Raw genomic sequence first — 17,977 nt, 5'->3', positions numbered from 1 at the left:
CTAGCGGCAGTGAGGTTAATCAGATTTCAGTCGGACAACATCACGACTGTAGCTTACATCAACCATCAGGGGGGAACAAGGAGTTCCCTAGCGATGTTGGAGGTTTCAAAGATAATTCAATGGGCAGAGATTCACTCTTGCCATCTATCAGCTATCCATATCCCAGGAGTAGAGAACTGGGAGGCAGATTTTCTAAGTCGACAGACTTTTCATCCGGGGGAGTGGGAGCTCCATCCGGAGGTGTTTGCACAGTTGATTCAACGTTGGGGCAAACCAGAACTGGAGCTCATGGCGTCTCGCCAGAACGCCAAGCTTCCTTGTTACGGATCCAGGTCCAGGGATCCCAAGGCAGCGCTGATAGATGCTCTAGCAGCGCCTTGGTCCTTCCACCTGGCTTATGTGTTTCCACCGTTTCCTCTGCTCCCTCGTCTGATTGCCAAGATCAAACAGGAGAGAGCATCGGTAATTTTGATAGCGCCTGCGTGGCCACGCAGGACTTGGTATGCAGATCTGGTGGACATGTCATCCTTTCCACCATGGACTCTGCCTCTGAGGCAGGACCTTCTACTTCAGGGTCCTTTCAACCATCCAAATCTAATTTCTCTGCGGCTGACTGCTTGGAGATTGAACGCTTGATTTTATCAAAGCGTGGTTTCTCCGAGTCGGTCATTGATACCTTAATACAGGCGCGAAAGCCTGTCACCAGGAAAATCTATCATGAGATATGGTGTAAATATCTTCATTGGTGTGAATCCAAGGGTTACTTGGTCAGGATTCCTAGGATATTATCTTTTCTCCAAGAAGGATTGGAGAAGGGTTTGTCAGCTAGTTCCTTAAAGGGACAGATTTCTGCTCTGTCTATTCTTTTGAACAAACGTCTGGCTGAGGTTCCAGACGTGCAGGCGTTTTGTCAGAATCAAGCCTGTGTTTAAACCTGTTGCTCCGCCTTGGAGTATAAATTTAGTTCTTAAGGTTCTTCAAGGGGTTCCGTTTGAACCTTTGCATTCCATAGATATTAAGCTCTTATCCTGGAAGGTTCTGTTTTTAGTAGCTATCTCCTCGGCTCGAAGAGTTTCGGAGTTATCTGCTTTACAATGTGATACCCCTTATCTCATTTTTCATGCAGATAAGGTAGTGTTACGTACCAAACCTGTTTTTTTACCTAAGGTGGTATCTAATAAAAATATCAATCAGGAGATTGTTGTACCGTCACTGTGTCCTAATCCTTCTTCAAAGAAGGAACGTCTTTTACACAATCTTGACGTGGTTCGTGCTTTAAAGATTTATTTACAAGCTACTAAAGATTTTCGTCAAACATCTGCATTGTTTGTTGTCTACTCTGGACAGAGGAGAGGCCAAAAGGCTTCGGCAACCTCTTTCTTTTTGGCTAAGGAGTATAATACGCTTAGCTTATGAGACTGCTGGCCAGCAGCCTCCTGAAAGGATTACAGCTCATTCTACTAGAGCGGTAGCTTCCACATGGGCTTTTAAAAATGAGGCTTCTGGTGAACAGATTTGTAAGGCGGCGACTTGGTCTTCGCTTCATACTTTTTCAAAATTCTATAAATTTGATACTTTTGCTTCTTCGGAGGCTTTTTTTGGGAGAAAGGTCTTGCAGGCAGTGGTGCCTTCCGTTTAAGCGCCTGCCTTGTCCCTCCCTTCATCCGTGTCCTATAGCTTTGGTATTGGTATCCCGCAAGTAATGGATGATCCGTGGACTGGATACACCTTACAAGAGAAAACATAATTTATGCTTACCTGATAAATTTATTTCTTTTGTGGTGTATCCAGTCCACGTCCCGCCCTGTCATTTTAAGGCAGGTGTTTTTTTTTAAACTACAGTCACCACTGCACCCTATAGTTTCTCCTTTCTCTTGCTTGTCTTCGGTCGAATGACTGGTAGTGGCAGTTAGGGGAGGAGCTATATAGACAGCTCTGCTGTGGGTGATCCTCTTGCAGATTCCTGTTGGGAAGGAGAATATCCCACAAGTAATGGATGATCCGTGGACTGGATACACCACAAGAGAGATAAATTTATCAGGTAAGCATAAATTATGTTTTTCAAGCTTTTTCTCTTCCACCTCCCATTGTGAGTGTAATTTCTTCTGCTGGATGTGTTTGCATAGTTTCTCAATATCCTATACCTAGGTATAGAAATGTTCAGTATAGGTAGGAATAGAAGGTAGACTCAATCAACTATTTTGAATGCCAATATAAAGGCTAAGGAGCTATTTGTAAACAATTTAATACTCTCCAGCAGGTACAATGGATCATTGGAAACAAATTAAAGGAGAGACAGTTTTTGGGTAAATTGTCCCTTTAAAAAGGGACTTTAATAAATCATACTTATGAAAGAACTTTTTTTTTTTTAAACACTAGTTTAAAATGAAATGGAACCTAACAGGTGTATAACTTTGTATACTCCTTACTAATGTTTATTGACTGATTAACAATCCCTAATAATTGCACCACTTTTGCATTTGTCTGTGTGTATATTTATTTGAAATATCGGGAAGCCGACTTACTTTGTCACAATCTGTTTCCTAGGAGAAAATGTCACTCTAAGATGAGCATTTCAAAGCTGTCACAAGACCATATCAAATTGAAAAGTGGGATTTCATTAAATGTGTCATAGGGGGTTCCCCAGATGGTTTGTGAGGATGTCACATTGTATTTTTCCACTAAATGACAAAAGTGCTTTGAAAAATAAAAAGTGACAACTGGAATGACGTTCAGGCTGAATTTGTCAAGCCGTACAGAACACGGCTCAAATAAGCAAATCTACATGATCAATGGCACCAGCATCTTGTGTTTTGTGAGCAGTAAATCTAGACTTACAGGTGCTGATATTTCCCAGCCAGTCTTTAAGCACAAACCTGTTAAATAAAAGTAACTTCATGCATGTTAAAGGGATAGTAAAGTCCAAATTATATTTTCATGATTCAGATAGGGCATGTCATTTTAAACAACTTTCTAATATACTTTTATCATCATATTTGCTTTGTTCTCTTGTTTTTCTTAGTTGAAAGCTAAACCTAGGTAGGCTCATATGCTAATTTCTAAGCCCTTGAAGGCCGCCTCTGCATTTGACAGTTTTTCACAGCTAGAGGGTGTTAGTTCATGTTTTTCATAAAGATAACATTGTGCTCATGCACGTGAAGTTATTTAAGAGTCGGCACTAATTGCCTGAAATGCAAATCTGTCAAAAGATCTGAGATAAGGGGGCAGTCAGCAGAAGCTTAAATACAAGGTGTACAAATGAAGAGTAGCCAGTAGATTATAGCCAGCACAAACCTATTTCCAGCTAATAACTCCACATACTGTGTCATAATAAGGAGAGGCACACCCAAATAGCGATCAAAATCAATTTACCTTTTTATAACTTGAAACGGATACATCTGACAGCCGACTTATTATAAAGTAGTAAGAACAAAGACTCAGTGCAAATAATGGGGTACCCCAAAGCCTTATTTCATCTATTAAACTTTAAATAAGAATGCAAATCTATATGGCATATATAAGGTATAACTATAACCGGGTTTTAATCCACATGAGCAGACTGTAAAGACATAATTGTTAACTGTCCCACTTTGAAGTTGCACTCAAACAACCATTCAGAGTACAGTCCTTTAGATATACAATTCAAGAGCTCATTTTCAGAGATCCACAGTCCCGTAAAGGAAAGATAGCCAGTTAGGGAGTCATCAGTATAACAGTTTATCTCACCAGTGGTTAATACGTCTCCTCCGGTTCTTAGCCTCTGGCTACTTTACCACACTTTGTTTGTTCACGCCTCCGGGTCCTTGTGCTGCAGTCGGCTGTAAATGCCGTCAACCTTGTAGTTGGGTACTGCACACTGATCCCTGCTATCATGCAGTCGGCTCTCCACGCAGTCCACCAAATACCTTGAATACTGCTGGCGTTTCAAATTAATGTGACCGGTTGGGACTCTTATTCAGCGGTTATTGTATCCCATGCACTTTGCAACAGAGTTACAGAGTTCCGAACATCGAAGTGCTACTACCCACATTGAGCTTGCAGTGGGCGTAGCAATTACATCACGCAACGTACGTTTCACCTGTTAGTGATCTCAGGCTTTCTCAAGCGTCATAATTACCTAAGGCTGCTGTCCTGCCTTTTATTCACAATAAATTCAATATTTAGCCAACGGTGAAATAGGTAAACACAGACTGTCAGATGCATCTATATTCCGCAATCTTTCCCAATTATAGACAAATGGCATAAGGAGTGGGAACTACGGTCACTGAATAAAGGCAAAAATGTTGCTCTATTTATAATGTTAAATCTCCTATCTTACCATAGCTCTCATATATTAAAGAGATTAAATAGCTATCGTTGATGCGATTCATGATGGGAGGAGTTTAACAAAATTGACTTTGGCCCAGCTTATCCTCAATCAGTGAGGAATGGTGCATAGTTAATCTCTTCATTAAGTCCCATTGGCTGCAAGGAATTCATATTAAAGATCCACTTACATTCAGCTTTTAGTAAATAATTATCAATGTCACCTCCTCTAGATTTAAGATTAATCAGCTCTAAGCCCATCTATCTGTTTTCCGATATAAAATTTCGGACAAGAACAGGAAACAAGATAGACAACCCCCTCACTTGTGCATGTAATATGTCCCTTAATTCTGAAGGTTTTTTTAGAAAAATTATAGGTGACAATCCGTCACTAACTGCTTGTAGGGCACCTTCTCTGAAGGATAAACTAGTCCATAGCCATTTTGTCAATCCTTCTACAAGTGAGAAACAAAATTGGCTGAGCAAAAGAAAAAACAGAAGTGGCTCTTTCACTTGTGGCAAGTGTATTATATGTAAATTTATGATGAGAGGAAATAAAGTCTCAAACGCTGAGGGGAAAACCTTCAGAATTAAGGGACATATTACATGCAAAAGTGAGGGGGTTGTCTATCTTGTTTCCTGTTCTTGTCCGACTAGGGACATTTTAAAAGAAAGGGTTAAAACCAGTGGAGTAGCTAGACACTTCGCTGAGTGTCATAATAGCAGTGATGCAGATCTCAGATGGATGGGCTTAGAGCTGATTAATCTTAAATCTAGAGGAGGTGACATTGATAATTATTTACTAAAAGCTGAATGTAAGTGGATCTTTAATATGAATTCCTTGCAGCCAATGGGACTTAATGAAGAGATTAACTATGCACCATTCCTCACTGATTGAGAATAAGCTGGGCCAAAGTCAATTTTGTTAAACTCCTCCCATCATGAATCGCATCAATGATGGCTATTTAATCTCTTTAATATATGAGAGCTATGGTAAGATAGGAGATTTAACATTATAAATAGAGCAACATTTTTGCCTTTATTCAGTGACCGTAGTTGCCACTCCTTATGCCATTTGTCTATAATTGGGAAAGATCGCGGAATATAGATGCATCTGACAGTCTGTGTTTACCTATTTCACCGTTGGCTAAATATTCAATTTATTGTGAATAAAAGGCAGGACAGCAGCCTTAGGTAATTATGACGCTTGAGAAAGCCTGAAACGTACGTTGCGTGATGCAATTGCTACGCCCACTGCAAGCTCAATGTGGGTAGTAGCACTTTGATGTTCGGAACTCTGTTGCAAAGTGCATGGGATACAATAACCGCTGAATAAGAGTCCCAACCGGTCACATTAATTTGAAACGCCAGCAGTATTCAAGATATTTGGTGGACGGTGTGGAGAGCCGACTGCATGATAGCAGGAATCAGTGTGCAGTACCCAACTACAAGGTTGACGGCATTTACAGCCGACTGCAGCACAAGGACCCGAAGGCGTGAACAAACAAATTGTGGTAGAGTAGCCGGAGGCTAAGAACCGGAGGAGACGTATTAACCACTGGTGAGAAACTGTTATACTGATGACTCCCTAACTGGCTATCTTTCCTTTACGGGACAGCGGATCTCTGAAAATGAGCTCTTGAATTGTATATCTAAAGGACTGTACTCTGAATGGTTGTTTGAGTGCAACTTTAAAGTGGGACAGTTAACAATTATGTCTTTACAGTCTGCTCATGTGGATTAAAACCCGGTTATAGTTATACCTTATATATGCCATATAGATTTGCATTCTTATTTAAAGTTTAATAGATGAAATAAGGCTTTGGGGTACCCCATTATTTGCACTGAGTCTTTGTTCTTACTACTTTATAATAAGTCGACTGTCAGATGAATCGGTTTCAAGTTATAAAAAAGTAAATTGATTTTGATCGCTATTTGGGTGTGCCTCTCCTTATTATGACACAGTATGTGGAGTTATTAGCTGGAAATAGGTTTGTGCTGGCTATAATCTACTGGCTACATTTTTTAGATTACCGTGCACTAATTGGGTCACCACATGATTTGTAAAGGGGCCTAATTATTACTTAATAGCAAATATATTACTTCCTTAAGCTGGCAAATAACTAACTATATATATATATATATATATATATATATATATTAGCTTACAGGTATATTTTTCTTCTTTAAGTTCAGATACAGCACCTGCAGTGATCCCAGATTCCCTTTATATATTGCCTTATTCCTTCTACTTGTATAGCTTTTACCTTGATGTCATTTGAGATGGACATTTCTACTTTTGCTAGTAGATATGAGATTATAAACCACCCTTCAGTTTGGTTTCATGTGAAGAATGAAATTTATTGTGTAATGTATTTGGCGTGCTGTTTTTCACTTTAGAGGATTGGTGTATAAACTGCTCTGGTTAGCTTCTTTTTTTACCTGGGACAGAACTTAAAGAGACAGTCTAGTCCAAAACAAACTTTCATTATTCTGATAGGGCATGTTATTTTAAACAATTTTCCAATTTACTTTCTCCTGTAAGGTGTATCCAGTCCACGGATCATCCATTACTTGTGGGATATTCTCATTCCCAACAGGAAGTTGCAAGAGGACACCCACAGCAGAGCTGTCTATATAGCTCCTCCCCTCACTACCATATCCAGTCATTCTCTTGCAACTCTCAACAAGCATGGAGGTAGTAAGAGATAAGTGGTGAAATGTAGCTGTTATTTTGCTTCAATCAAGAGTTTATTATTTTTAAATAGTACCGGAGTTGTGCTATTTTGTTCCAGGCAGGAAAAAAGAAGAATCTGCCTGGGATTTCTATGATCTTAGCAGGTTGTAACTAAGATCCATTGCTGTTCTCACACATGTCTGAAGAGAGAGATAACTTCAGCGGGGGAATGGCGTGCTGGTTATCCTGCTATGAGGTATGTGCAGTTAATATTTTTCTAGAAGATGAAATGAAGGCTAGAAAATGCTGCTGATACCAAATTTATGTAAGGTAAGCCTGAATACAGTGATTTAATAGCGACTGGTATCATGCTTACTTTCTGAGGTAAAACTCTTTTATATTTACTATATAAAACGTTTGCTGGCATGTTTAAACGTTTTTATATATACTTTGGTGATAAAACTTTATTGGGGCCTAGTTTTTTCCCCACATGGCTGGCTTAAATTTGCCTAGAAACAGTTCCCTGAGGCTTTCCACTGTGTTACTATGAGTGGGAGGGTCCTAGTTTAGTGCTTTTTTTGTGCATTAACTATTACAGACTGATACATCCAGGAGTTCCCTGAATGCTACAGGACATCTCTAAAGGGCTTTTAGGCTTCCAAAATCGTTTGTTGGGGAAGGTAAGCCCACAGCAAGGCTGTGGCAGTTTGGTGTGACTGTTAAAAAACGTCTATATCGTTTTTTTGATCCGGTTTTTGAACTAAGGGGTTAATCATCCATTTGCAAGTGGGTGCAATGCTCTGTTAGCTTATTATACACACTGTAAAAATTTCGTTTGATTTACTGCCTTTTTTCACTGTTTTTCAAATTCTGACAAAATTTGTTTCTCTTAAAGACACAGTACCGTTTTTTTATATTTGCTTGTTAACTTGATTTAAAGTGTTTTCCAAGCTTGCTAGTCTCATTGCTAGTCTGTATAAACATGTCTGACATAGAGGAAACTCCTTGTTCATTATGTTTAAAAGCCATGGTGGAACCCCCTCTTAGAATGTGTACCAAATGTACTGATTTCACTTTAAGCAATAAAGATCATATTCTGTCTTTAAAAAATTTATCACCAGAGGAATCTGTCGAGGGGGAAGTTATGCCGACTAACTCTCCCCACGTGTCAGATCCTTTGACTCCCGCTCAAGGGACTCACGCTCAAATGGCGCCAAGTACATCCAGGGCGCCCATAGCGTTTACTTTACAAGACATGGCGGCAGTCATGGATAATACACTGTTAGCCAGACTACCTGTATTTAGAGGAAAGCGAGATAGCTCTGGAGTTAGACGAAATACAGAGCATGGTAACAGAAAGAGAAAACCAATGGCACTACTTTTTTAGTGAAAAGATTATTATACTAAGAAGCTCTAGATCTCTATATATGACAGACTGGGAAGTATATCCCAGATCAGTGCTGTAGTATAAGAGTCTGTGGTGCTGTGTACTGTATATAGACTATGAAGGCTGGATGTGGTTAAAGAGATAACCACAGAAAGGAGTACACTTATAGCACTCGAGAGCTTGTAATTTTATGCTTTTTTAATCACAAAGCTCAGAGTGGTGAAATGTTAGTAAAGACAACACTTGTTCCAAAATATACTTAATCTAACTAAATTTAAAACTTAACGTTTATTAATTCACAGTGCTAAAATTTGCGGAAAACAAAAAATAATTTAAAAACACTTAACCAGAATGTGTGCTAAGTAAAATTATGTAAAGTAATAGAGTAGGCTAATAATACCAGGATGAGAGTCTCTATTTGTATTATTCTCTGTAGGGGGGGGTAGTGTAGTATAGGTACAACCAACAGGGGGTTAAATATACTTATAAATGGAGTCCAGATCAGTACTTAGTGTTTAATACGTAAGTGGCCCCTATATTATGTGTCAGTACTGACTACAGCTAACTGGAGTTTGCTGGATATAAATTGCCTTTGGATTTAATGTCCCTTCTTTCTAATAGGACTGTTTAGAGTAGTATTATAACTATGAAATGGTTAAGCAGAATTGACTCCGTAGAGTTGGGGTTAACACTTAAGTGTGTTCACTCAGAGCTAGTCTGATAGATACCATATATAATGGTGTTAGGTTGAATAGAATAGGTTATAAATCCTATATTGTGAGTCTACTCGTGTATTATGCCACCTATAGGTGTAGTATATCATTAAGCGTTGATACCAGAATTCGTGTGTGTATTATATTACTGACCTGCTTATTTAAGCAGGGCTTGCAAGGTAACACGAAGTTGGTTACATTGGCTAAATAGTAGTATAGGTTGTCAGAATCTCACAGACTGAGATTCTGAATTGATATTAGCCAGTAAAAGTAGTTTAATACGTATAATTGGTTGTGGCTATGTTGGCTATATATCAATATTGGTTGTCAGGATCTCCCAAACTGAGATTCTAAATTAATGTCACTAAATAGCACTAGTTTCAAACATATGATTAGTTGTGACTGAGATTTACTTGTGTCGTGTGATTATTAAAGTTATTTCAATAGAGTTCAATTGAATGATATAGATATTTAGTTCAAAGTTCCATTGATGCAGCAATATGTATTACAAATTTTATTGCATTGTATCATTTTTGAATGTGCTCATGTAAATACAATTTAATTGCTGAAGGAACTACCTGCAACTTTTCAGTTAAAGTTGTATGGTTTGTTAACGTGTATTAAACCGATTCTAGTGTCCTCTATTTTTTTGATATTATGTTAGCTGTGTCTTAACTTTAAGAGAAATATCTTAAACTTTATTATTTATAAGTTTGTTAAAGTCACAGTATTGGTATTCTTGGGAAATATCACACACTTGTACTCTGTTAGTGTCTGGTATTTGGATTTTAAATGATTGAGATTTAATAGTGTTTGTACATTTTCATGTCACAGTATTATTAGCCTACTCTATTACTTTACATAATTTTACTTAGCACACATTCTGGTTAAGTGTTTTTAAATTATTTTTGGTTTTCCGCAAATTTTAGCACTGTGAATTAATAAACGTTAAGTTTTAAATTTAGTTAGATTAAGTATATTTTGGAACAAGTGTTGTCTTTACTAACATTTCACCACTCTGAGCTTTGTGATTAAAAAAGCATAAAATTACAAGCTCTCGAGTGCTATAAGTGTACTCCTTTCTGTGAAATACAGAGCATACTGACGCTTTAAGAACTATGTCTGATACTGCCTCACAATATGCAGAAGCTGAAGAAGGAGAGCTTCTTTCTGTGGGTGATATTTCTGACTCAGGGAAGATGATGCATTTAAATTTAAGCTTGAACACCTCCGCGTGTTACTCAGGGAGGTTTTAGCTGCTCTGAATGACTGTGACACAATTGCAGTGCCAGAGAAATTGTGTAGACTGGATAAATACTATGCAGTGCCGGTGTGTACTGATGTTTTTCCAATACCTAAAAGGTTTACAGAAATTATTACTAAGGAATGGGATAGACCAGGTGTGCCGTTCTCTCCCCCTCCTGTTTTTAGAAAAATGTTTCCAATAGACGCCACCACACGGGACTTATGGCAGACAGTTCCTAAGGTGGAGGGAGCAGTTTCTACTCTAGCAAAGCGTACTACTATCCCTGTCGAGGACAGTTGTGCTTTCTTAGATCCAATGGATAAAAAGTTAGAGGGTTACCTTAAGAAAATATTTATTCAACAAGGTTTTATCCTACAGCCCCTTGCATGCATTGCGCCTGTCACTGCTGCTGCGGCGTTCTGGTTTGAGTCTCTGGAAGAGGCTTTACAGGTAGCAACTCCATTGGATGAAATACTTGACAAGCTTAGAGCACTTAAGCTAGCCAATTCTTTTGTTTCTGATGCCATTGTTCATTTGACTAAACTAACGGCTAAGAATTCTGGTTTTGCTATCCAGGAGCGCAGAGCGCTATGGCTTAAATCATGGTCAGCTGACGTTACTTCAAAATCGAAGCTGCTTAACATTCCCTTCAAGGGGCAGACCCTATTCGGGCCTGGTTTGAAGGAGATTATTGCTGATATCACTGGAGGAAAGGGTCATGCCCTTCCTCAGGATAGGTCCAAACCAAGGGCCAAACAGTCTAATTTTCATGCCTTTCGAAACTTCAATGCAAGTGCGGCATCAACTTCCTCTAATGCAAAACAAGAGGGAACTTTTGCTCAGTCTAAGACGGTCTGGAGACCTAACCAGACCTGGAACAAGGGTAAGCAGGCCAAAAAGCCTGCTGCTACCTCTAAGACAGCATGAAGGAACGGCCCCCTATCCGGTAACGGATCTAGTAGGGGGCAGACTTTCGATCTTCGCCCAGGCGTGGGCAAGAGATGTCCAGGATCCCTGGGCGTTGGAAATTATATCCCAGGGATATCTTCTGGACTTCAAGGCTTCCCCCCCCAAAAGGGAGATTTCACCTTTCACAATTATCTGCAAACCAGATAAAGAGAGAGGCATTCTTACACTGTGTACAAGACCTCCTAGTTATGGGAGTGATCCATCCAGTCCCAAAGGAGGAACAGGGACAGGGATTTTACTCAAATCTGTGGTTCCCAAAAAAGAGGGAACCTTCAGACCAATTTTTGATCTAAAGATCTTAAACAAATTCCTCAGAGTTCCATCATTCAAGATGGAGACTATTCGTACCATCCTACCTATGATCCAGGAGGGTCAATACATGGCGGTCCTAAGGCCACGGGGCATAGCAGTGGCCCCTTATTTAGACGACATCCTGATTCAGGCGTCAAACTTCCAAATTGCCAAGTCTCATACGGACATAGTGTTGGCATTTCTGAGGTCGCATGGGTGGAAGGTGAACGAGATTACTGAATCTGGACCAAGAGACCAGGGATTCTCTTCTCTGGTGGCTATCTCGGGTCCATCTGTCCAAAGGTATGACCTTTCGCAGGCCAGATTGGACAATTGTAACGACAGATGCCAGCCTTCTAGGTTGGGGTGCAGTCTGGAACTCCCTGAAGGCTCAGGGATCGTGGACTCAGGAGGAGTCACTCCTTCCAATAAACATTCTGGAACTAAGAGCGATATTCAATGCTCTTCAGGCTTGGCCTCATCTAGCGACGATGAGGTTCATCAGATTTCAGTCGGACAACATCACGACTGTGGCTTACATCAACCATCAAGGGGGAACAAGGAGTTCCCTAGCGATGTTAGAAGTCTCAAAGATAATTCGCTGGGCAGAGATTCACTCTTGCCACCTATCGGCTATCCATATCCCAGGTGTAGAGAACTGGGAGGCGGATTTTCTAAATCGTCAGACTTTTCATCCGGGGGAGTGGGAACTCCATCCGGAGGTGTTTGCACAATTGGTTCTTCGTTGGGGCGAACCAGGACTGGATCTCATGGCGTCTCCTCAAAGCAAAGTGTGGAAAACAGCACCAACAGATATGTGGCTTGTGGGGCACGGAACCCAGGATCTGCCTTATCCTGCAAATACTTCAAGTAGCAAAAAAGATTTGTTCCAGCCACCAATAGTTAAAAAACCTTTATTTCTTCATATGGGGTCTTTTGACAAACATACAACGTTTCAGACCTGCTATAGGTCCTTAGTCATGTATACTGAACATACACTGATTCATCATTTAAATACTTTACACCTGGTCAATTGTTCACCTGTTGTCATGTGACTACTCATTATTGTATCACTGCCATCTTGTGGCCATCTAACATATATATTCCTATTGTAAAAAAGCATTCTGAATAGTCACATTGAAAAGGTTTAAGTATCAAACAATGTTAATAGATAAAATCATATGTACAAAATTAAAATAGAAGAAATCTTACGCACAATATGCAGATATGCCATTGCTGTTTACTTGTTATTTAAATGTTAATTTGGACTCTTTCATTTTAGAGTTGATTTCAAAAAATTGCTGCTAGAGATTATATGGATTACTGTCAATTTGAACACTGTAGGCCTATTTTGAAAATAATCTTTTACTTTTCTCTTTAGTCTTTTTATGTGTAAAGATAATTTTTTAAAAAATTTCCCTTCAATTTTACTCAGCCCATTAAAAGGGGTTATTAGAAAATTATTTTAGATTAAAGAAATGCAGGTATCATAATACTCAGCCCATTAGAAAGGGAAGATTTACATATTCATAGAGATGTTTTAGGAAAAACAAATATTTAGTAAAACAAACTCCAATCGAATTCTTTGTTCATACCCTTAGGTATTAAGCTTTCCAATTTGTATATCCAAAACATCTCTCTTGTTTTTAGTATATGTTCTCTATTACCCCCCTCCTTGGTCTCTCAATCTGTTCAATTATTTGGAATCTGAGCTGGCTGATGTTGTGACCCATAGAGAGGAAGTGAGAGGATACAGGAGCCTCTTTGTTCTTACATCTAATATTGGACTTATGTTCTGTTATCCTCTCCCTTACCTCTCTACAGGTCTCGCCCAAATAGATCAGACCACATGGACACTTGATCAAATAAATACAGTAACATGACCTGCAAGTAAGATATTTATTAATTTTGTATTTTCTACCATTTGTGGGGTGAGAGAAATATTCGCCTTTAATCATTGAACTGCAGTTACTGCAGTTCAAACAGGGATAACATCCATCCCTCCTAGGGCCTATAGTCTTCTGTATGTTCAATCTGTTGCTGCCTATATCTGAATGTACAAGGCTATCTTTGATACTTCTATTTCTTCTGTATGCTGTCATAAAATTTTCTTTAAACTCATTCACTTGAGGGTTACAGTCCCTTAGGATGTGCCAATGCTTTCTTAAAATACCATTGATCTTCTGACTAAATTCATTGAACTGTGTTACAAACACTAGACGATCTGTTTCTTTACTTTTGTACCTTTTAGGTAATTCTTTATTATTAACTACATCTAGTTGTTCCTTAATTAGTGATATTGGATACCCTCTATTGATAAATTTGTCAGCCATCTCCTCCAACCTTTGCTTGCATCTATTCTCATGGCGTCTCGCCAGAACGCCAAGCTTCCTTGTTACGGATCCAGGTCCAGGGACCCCAAGGCAATGCTGATAGATGCTCTAGCATCACCTTGGTCCTTCAACCTGGCTTATGTGTTTCCACCGTTTCCTCTGCTCCCTCGTCTGATTGCCGAAGTCAAGCAGGAGAGAGCATCAGTGATCTTGATAGCGCCTGCGTGGCCACGCAGGACTTGGTATGCAGATCTGGTGGACATGTCATCCTTTCCACCATGGACTCTGCCGCTGAGACAGGACCTTCTAATTCAAGGTCCTTTCAACCATCCAAATCTAATTTCTCTGAGGTTGACTGCCTGGAGATTGAACGCTTGATTTTATCAAAGCGTGGTTTCTCTGAGTCAGTCATTGATACCTTGATTCAGGCACGGAAGCCTGTCACCAGGAAAATCTATCATAAAATATGGCGTAAATATCTTTATTGGTGTGAATCTAAGGCTACTCGTGGAGTAAGATCAGGATTCCCAGGATATTATCTTTTCTCCAAGAAGGATTGGAGAAAGGATTGTTAGCTAGTTCCTTAAAGGGACAGATTTCTGCGTTATCTATTCTTTTGCACAAGCTTCTGGCGGATGCCCCAGACGTTCAGGCATTTTGTCAGGCTTTAGTTAGAATCAAGCCTGTGTTTAAACCTGTTGCTCCACCTTGGAGCTTAAATTTGGTTCTTAAAGTTCTTCAGGGGGTTCCGTTTGAACCTCTTCATTCCATAGATATCAAACTTTTATCTTTTCTTTTTTTGGTAGCTATTTCCTCAGCTCGTAGAGTTTCCGAGTTATCTGCCTTACAATGTGATTCTCCTTATCTGATCTTCCTAGCAGATAAGGTAGTTCTGCGTACCAAACCTGGGTTTTTACCTAAGGTGGTATCTAATAAGAATATCAATCAAGAGATTGTTGTTCCGTCTTTGTGTCCTAATCCTTCTTCAAAGAAGGAGCATCTATTACACAATCTGTACGTGGTTCGTGCTTTAAAGTTTTACTTACAAGCTACTAAAGATTTTCGTCAAACATCTGCTTTGTTTGTTGTCTACTTTGGACAGAGGAGAGGTCAAAAGGCTTCGGCAACCTCTCTTTCTTTTGGCTAAGAAGCATAATCCGCTTAGCCTATGAGACTGCTGGCCAGCAGCCTCCAGAAAGGATTACAGCTCATTCTACTAGAGCTGTGGCTTCCACATGGGCCTTGAAAATGAGGCTTCTGTTGAACAGATTTGCAAGGCGGCGACTTGGTCTTCGCTTCACACCTTTTCAAAATTCTACAAATTTGATACTTTTGCTTCTTCGGAGGCTATTTTTGGGAGAAAGGTTTTACAGGCAGTGGTACCTGCCTGGTCCCTCCCTTCATCCGTGTACTTTAGCTTTGGTATTGGTATCCCACAAGTAATGGATGATCCGTGGACGGGATACACCTTACAAGAGAAAACATAATTTATGCTTACCTGATAAATTTATTTCTCTTGTGGTGTATCCAGTCCACGGCCCACCCTGTCATTTTAAGGCAGGTATTTTTTAATTTTAAACTACAGTCACCACTGCACCCTATGGTTTCTCCTTTCTCTGCTTGTTTTCGGTCGAATGACTGGATATGGTAGTGAGGGGAGGAGCTATATAGACAGCTCTGCAGTGGGTGTCCTCTTGCAACTTCCTGTTGGGAATGAGAATATCCCACAAGTAATGGATGATCCGTGGACTGGATACACCACAAGAGAAATACATTTATCAGGTAAGCATAAATTATGTTTTTATCACCAATTTTGCTTTGTTCTCTTGGTATTCTTAGTTGAAAGCTAAATTTAGGAGGTTCATATGCTAATTTCAAAGCCCTTTAAGGCCGCCTCTTAGCTCAGGGCATTTTGACAATTTTTCACCACTAGAGGGTGTTAGTTTGTGTTTCATATAGATAACACTGTACTCACGCACGTGGAGTTCCTAGGAGCCCGCACTGATTGGCTAAAATGCATGTCTGTCAAAAGAACTTAAATAAGGGGGCAGTTTGCAGAGGCTTAAATAAAAGGTAATCACAGAGGTAAAATGCGTATTATTATAACTGGGGAATGGGTAATAAAGGGATTATCTATCTTTTAAATAATAAATATTCTGGTGTAGACTGTCCATTTTAATAATAGCTAATATTGATAGCAGAGGTAGAAGGGACCGAGCCACAACAAGAATTTAAGAACACTACTTCACTTGGTTAAAATGGGTGGTTGATCACAGATGGATGAATTAAAGAGACATGAAACCAATTTTTGTTTCTTTCATAATTTGAGTGTGCAGTTTTAAACAACTCTCCAATTTACTTCTGTTCTCAAATTTTCTTCATTCTTTTGGTATCCTGAGGGAGCAGCAATGCACTACTGGTTGCTAACTAAACACATTGTGTGAGCCAGTGACAAGAAGAATACATGTGTGCAGCCACCAATCGGCAGCTAGCTCCCAGTAGTGCATTGCTAGTACTGAGCCTACCTTTTCAACAAAAGATTCAGAGAAAAGAAAACATTTGATAATAGCAGTAAATTTGAAAGTTGTTTAAAATGATATGCTCTATCGGAATCACAAAGGTGTTCATTTTGATTTAAATTGATAATAAACCTAAAATTTTTATTTTATGATTCAGATTAGATTCCGATAGAGCATGGAATTTTAAGCAACTTTCTAATTTACTCCTATTATTAAATTTTCTTCATCCTCTTGCTATCTTTATTTAAAAAGCAGGAATATAAAGCTTAGGAGCCAGCTCATTTTAGGTGCAGCACCCTGGATAGCGCTTGCTTATTGGTGGCTACATTTAGCCACCAATAAGCAAGCAAAACCCATGTTCTGAACCGAAAATGGGCTAGTTTCTGAGCTTTACATTCCTGCTCTTAAATAAAGATAGCAAGAGGACGAAGCAAAATACATAATAGGAGTAAATTAGAAAGTTGCTTAAAATTCCATGCTCTATCGGAATCATTAAAGAAACAAATTGGTTTTAGTGTCCCTTTAACTGTCTCCTTAATTCACCAGTGACATGTTATTTGGATTTGCAGTTAGACATTTGCTGTAAACAAAATGTTAACACTTAACATCTGTAACATGTTTTTCTTTGCATGTCTTGTCCTGCAGTGGACGTACCAAGCCATGGTCCATGAGTTACTGGGGATAAACAACAATCGTATTGACCTGTCCCGGGTACCTGGTATCAGTAAAGATCTGAAGGAAGTCGTGTTGTCTGCTGAAAACGACGAGTTCTACGCCAATGTAAGTGCCCTGTTCTGTGCCAGTGTAAGTGCCCTGTTCTGCGCCAGTGTAAGTGTTCTATGCAGTGTAATTGCCCTGTTCTGCGCCAGTGTAAGTGCCCTGTTCTGCGCCAGTGTAAGTGCCCTGTTCTGCGCCAGTGTAAGTGCTCTGTTCTGCGCCAGTGAAAGTGCTCTGTTCTGCGCCAATGTATGTGCTCTGCGTAGCTATGAGAAGAGTTGTAGCATAAATCATAATTTCTTTTTTATTGCAAGATTTAGTAGAATTGGAATATAAATAAAGGCCACTTCTATTGTTTTTGTTTGTCAAATGTGGCTTCAATACTCATTGTTTTTTATGTTCCAAATAACTTGTATTTATGATTAGCCTCCTTACTTAGGTTGAAATATTTTTTATTGGTACGTATCACAACATATCAATCATGACAATAGCATTTTAGAGTTTAACAATGGTCAATCTATGCTTTACGGTGTAAACATCCTTTATTTTTGTATAACTATCCCCTCCCCTCCCCCCCTCCCCTCTAACTTTAACAACAAACCAAATGTTTAACAAAATTAAAACATTAATTCTTCCCGTTGAGCAGTCAATAATGTCTCTTACTTTATTATCTACATTTTTCCTTTTTGATTTCGGTATTTGTTACCACTGGTTATTCTCTCACACTAACTGTTTTTCTGATGGATGAGGAGTATTACGGCCCTAAGCTTTTATTCCCTTAAGCATTCTGTGTTCCCTCCTGACCCAGATCAGTGATCCT

At 39.3% G+C, this 17,977-nt stretch overlaps 1 protein-coding gene across 1 annotated transcript in view; it reads left to right on the top strand.

The window, feature by feature from the left end:
• VPS45 (vacuolar protein sorting 45 homolog) overlaps window positions 1-17,977 on the top strand; it is a 210,755-nt gene that overhangs the window by 71,531 nt on the left and 121,247 nt on the right. Inside the window, exon 9 of the mRNA XM_053705388.1 lies at window positions 17,086-17,220. Coding sequence (XP_053561363.1) covers window positions 17,086-17,220 — 135 coding nt within the window. The remainder of the gene's footprint in view (window positions 1-17,085; window positions 17,221-17,977) is intronic.

This window comes from Bombina bombina, chromosome 1 (genome assembly GCF_027579735.1).
Source record: "Bombina bombina isolate aBomBom1 chromosome 1, aBomBom1.pri, whole genome shotgun sequence".
Taxonomy (NCBI): domain Eukaryota; kingdom Metazoa; phylum Chordata; class Amphibia; order Anura; family Bombinatoridae; genus Bombina; species Bombina bombina.
The sequence above is the reverse complement of the archived record's forward strand: the minus strand, read 5'-3'. Positions and strand labels throughout refer to the sequence as shown.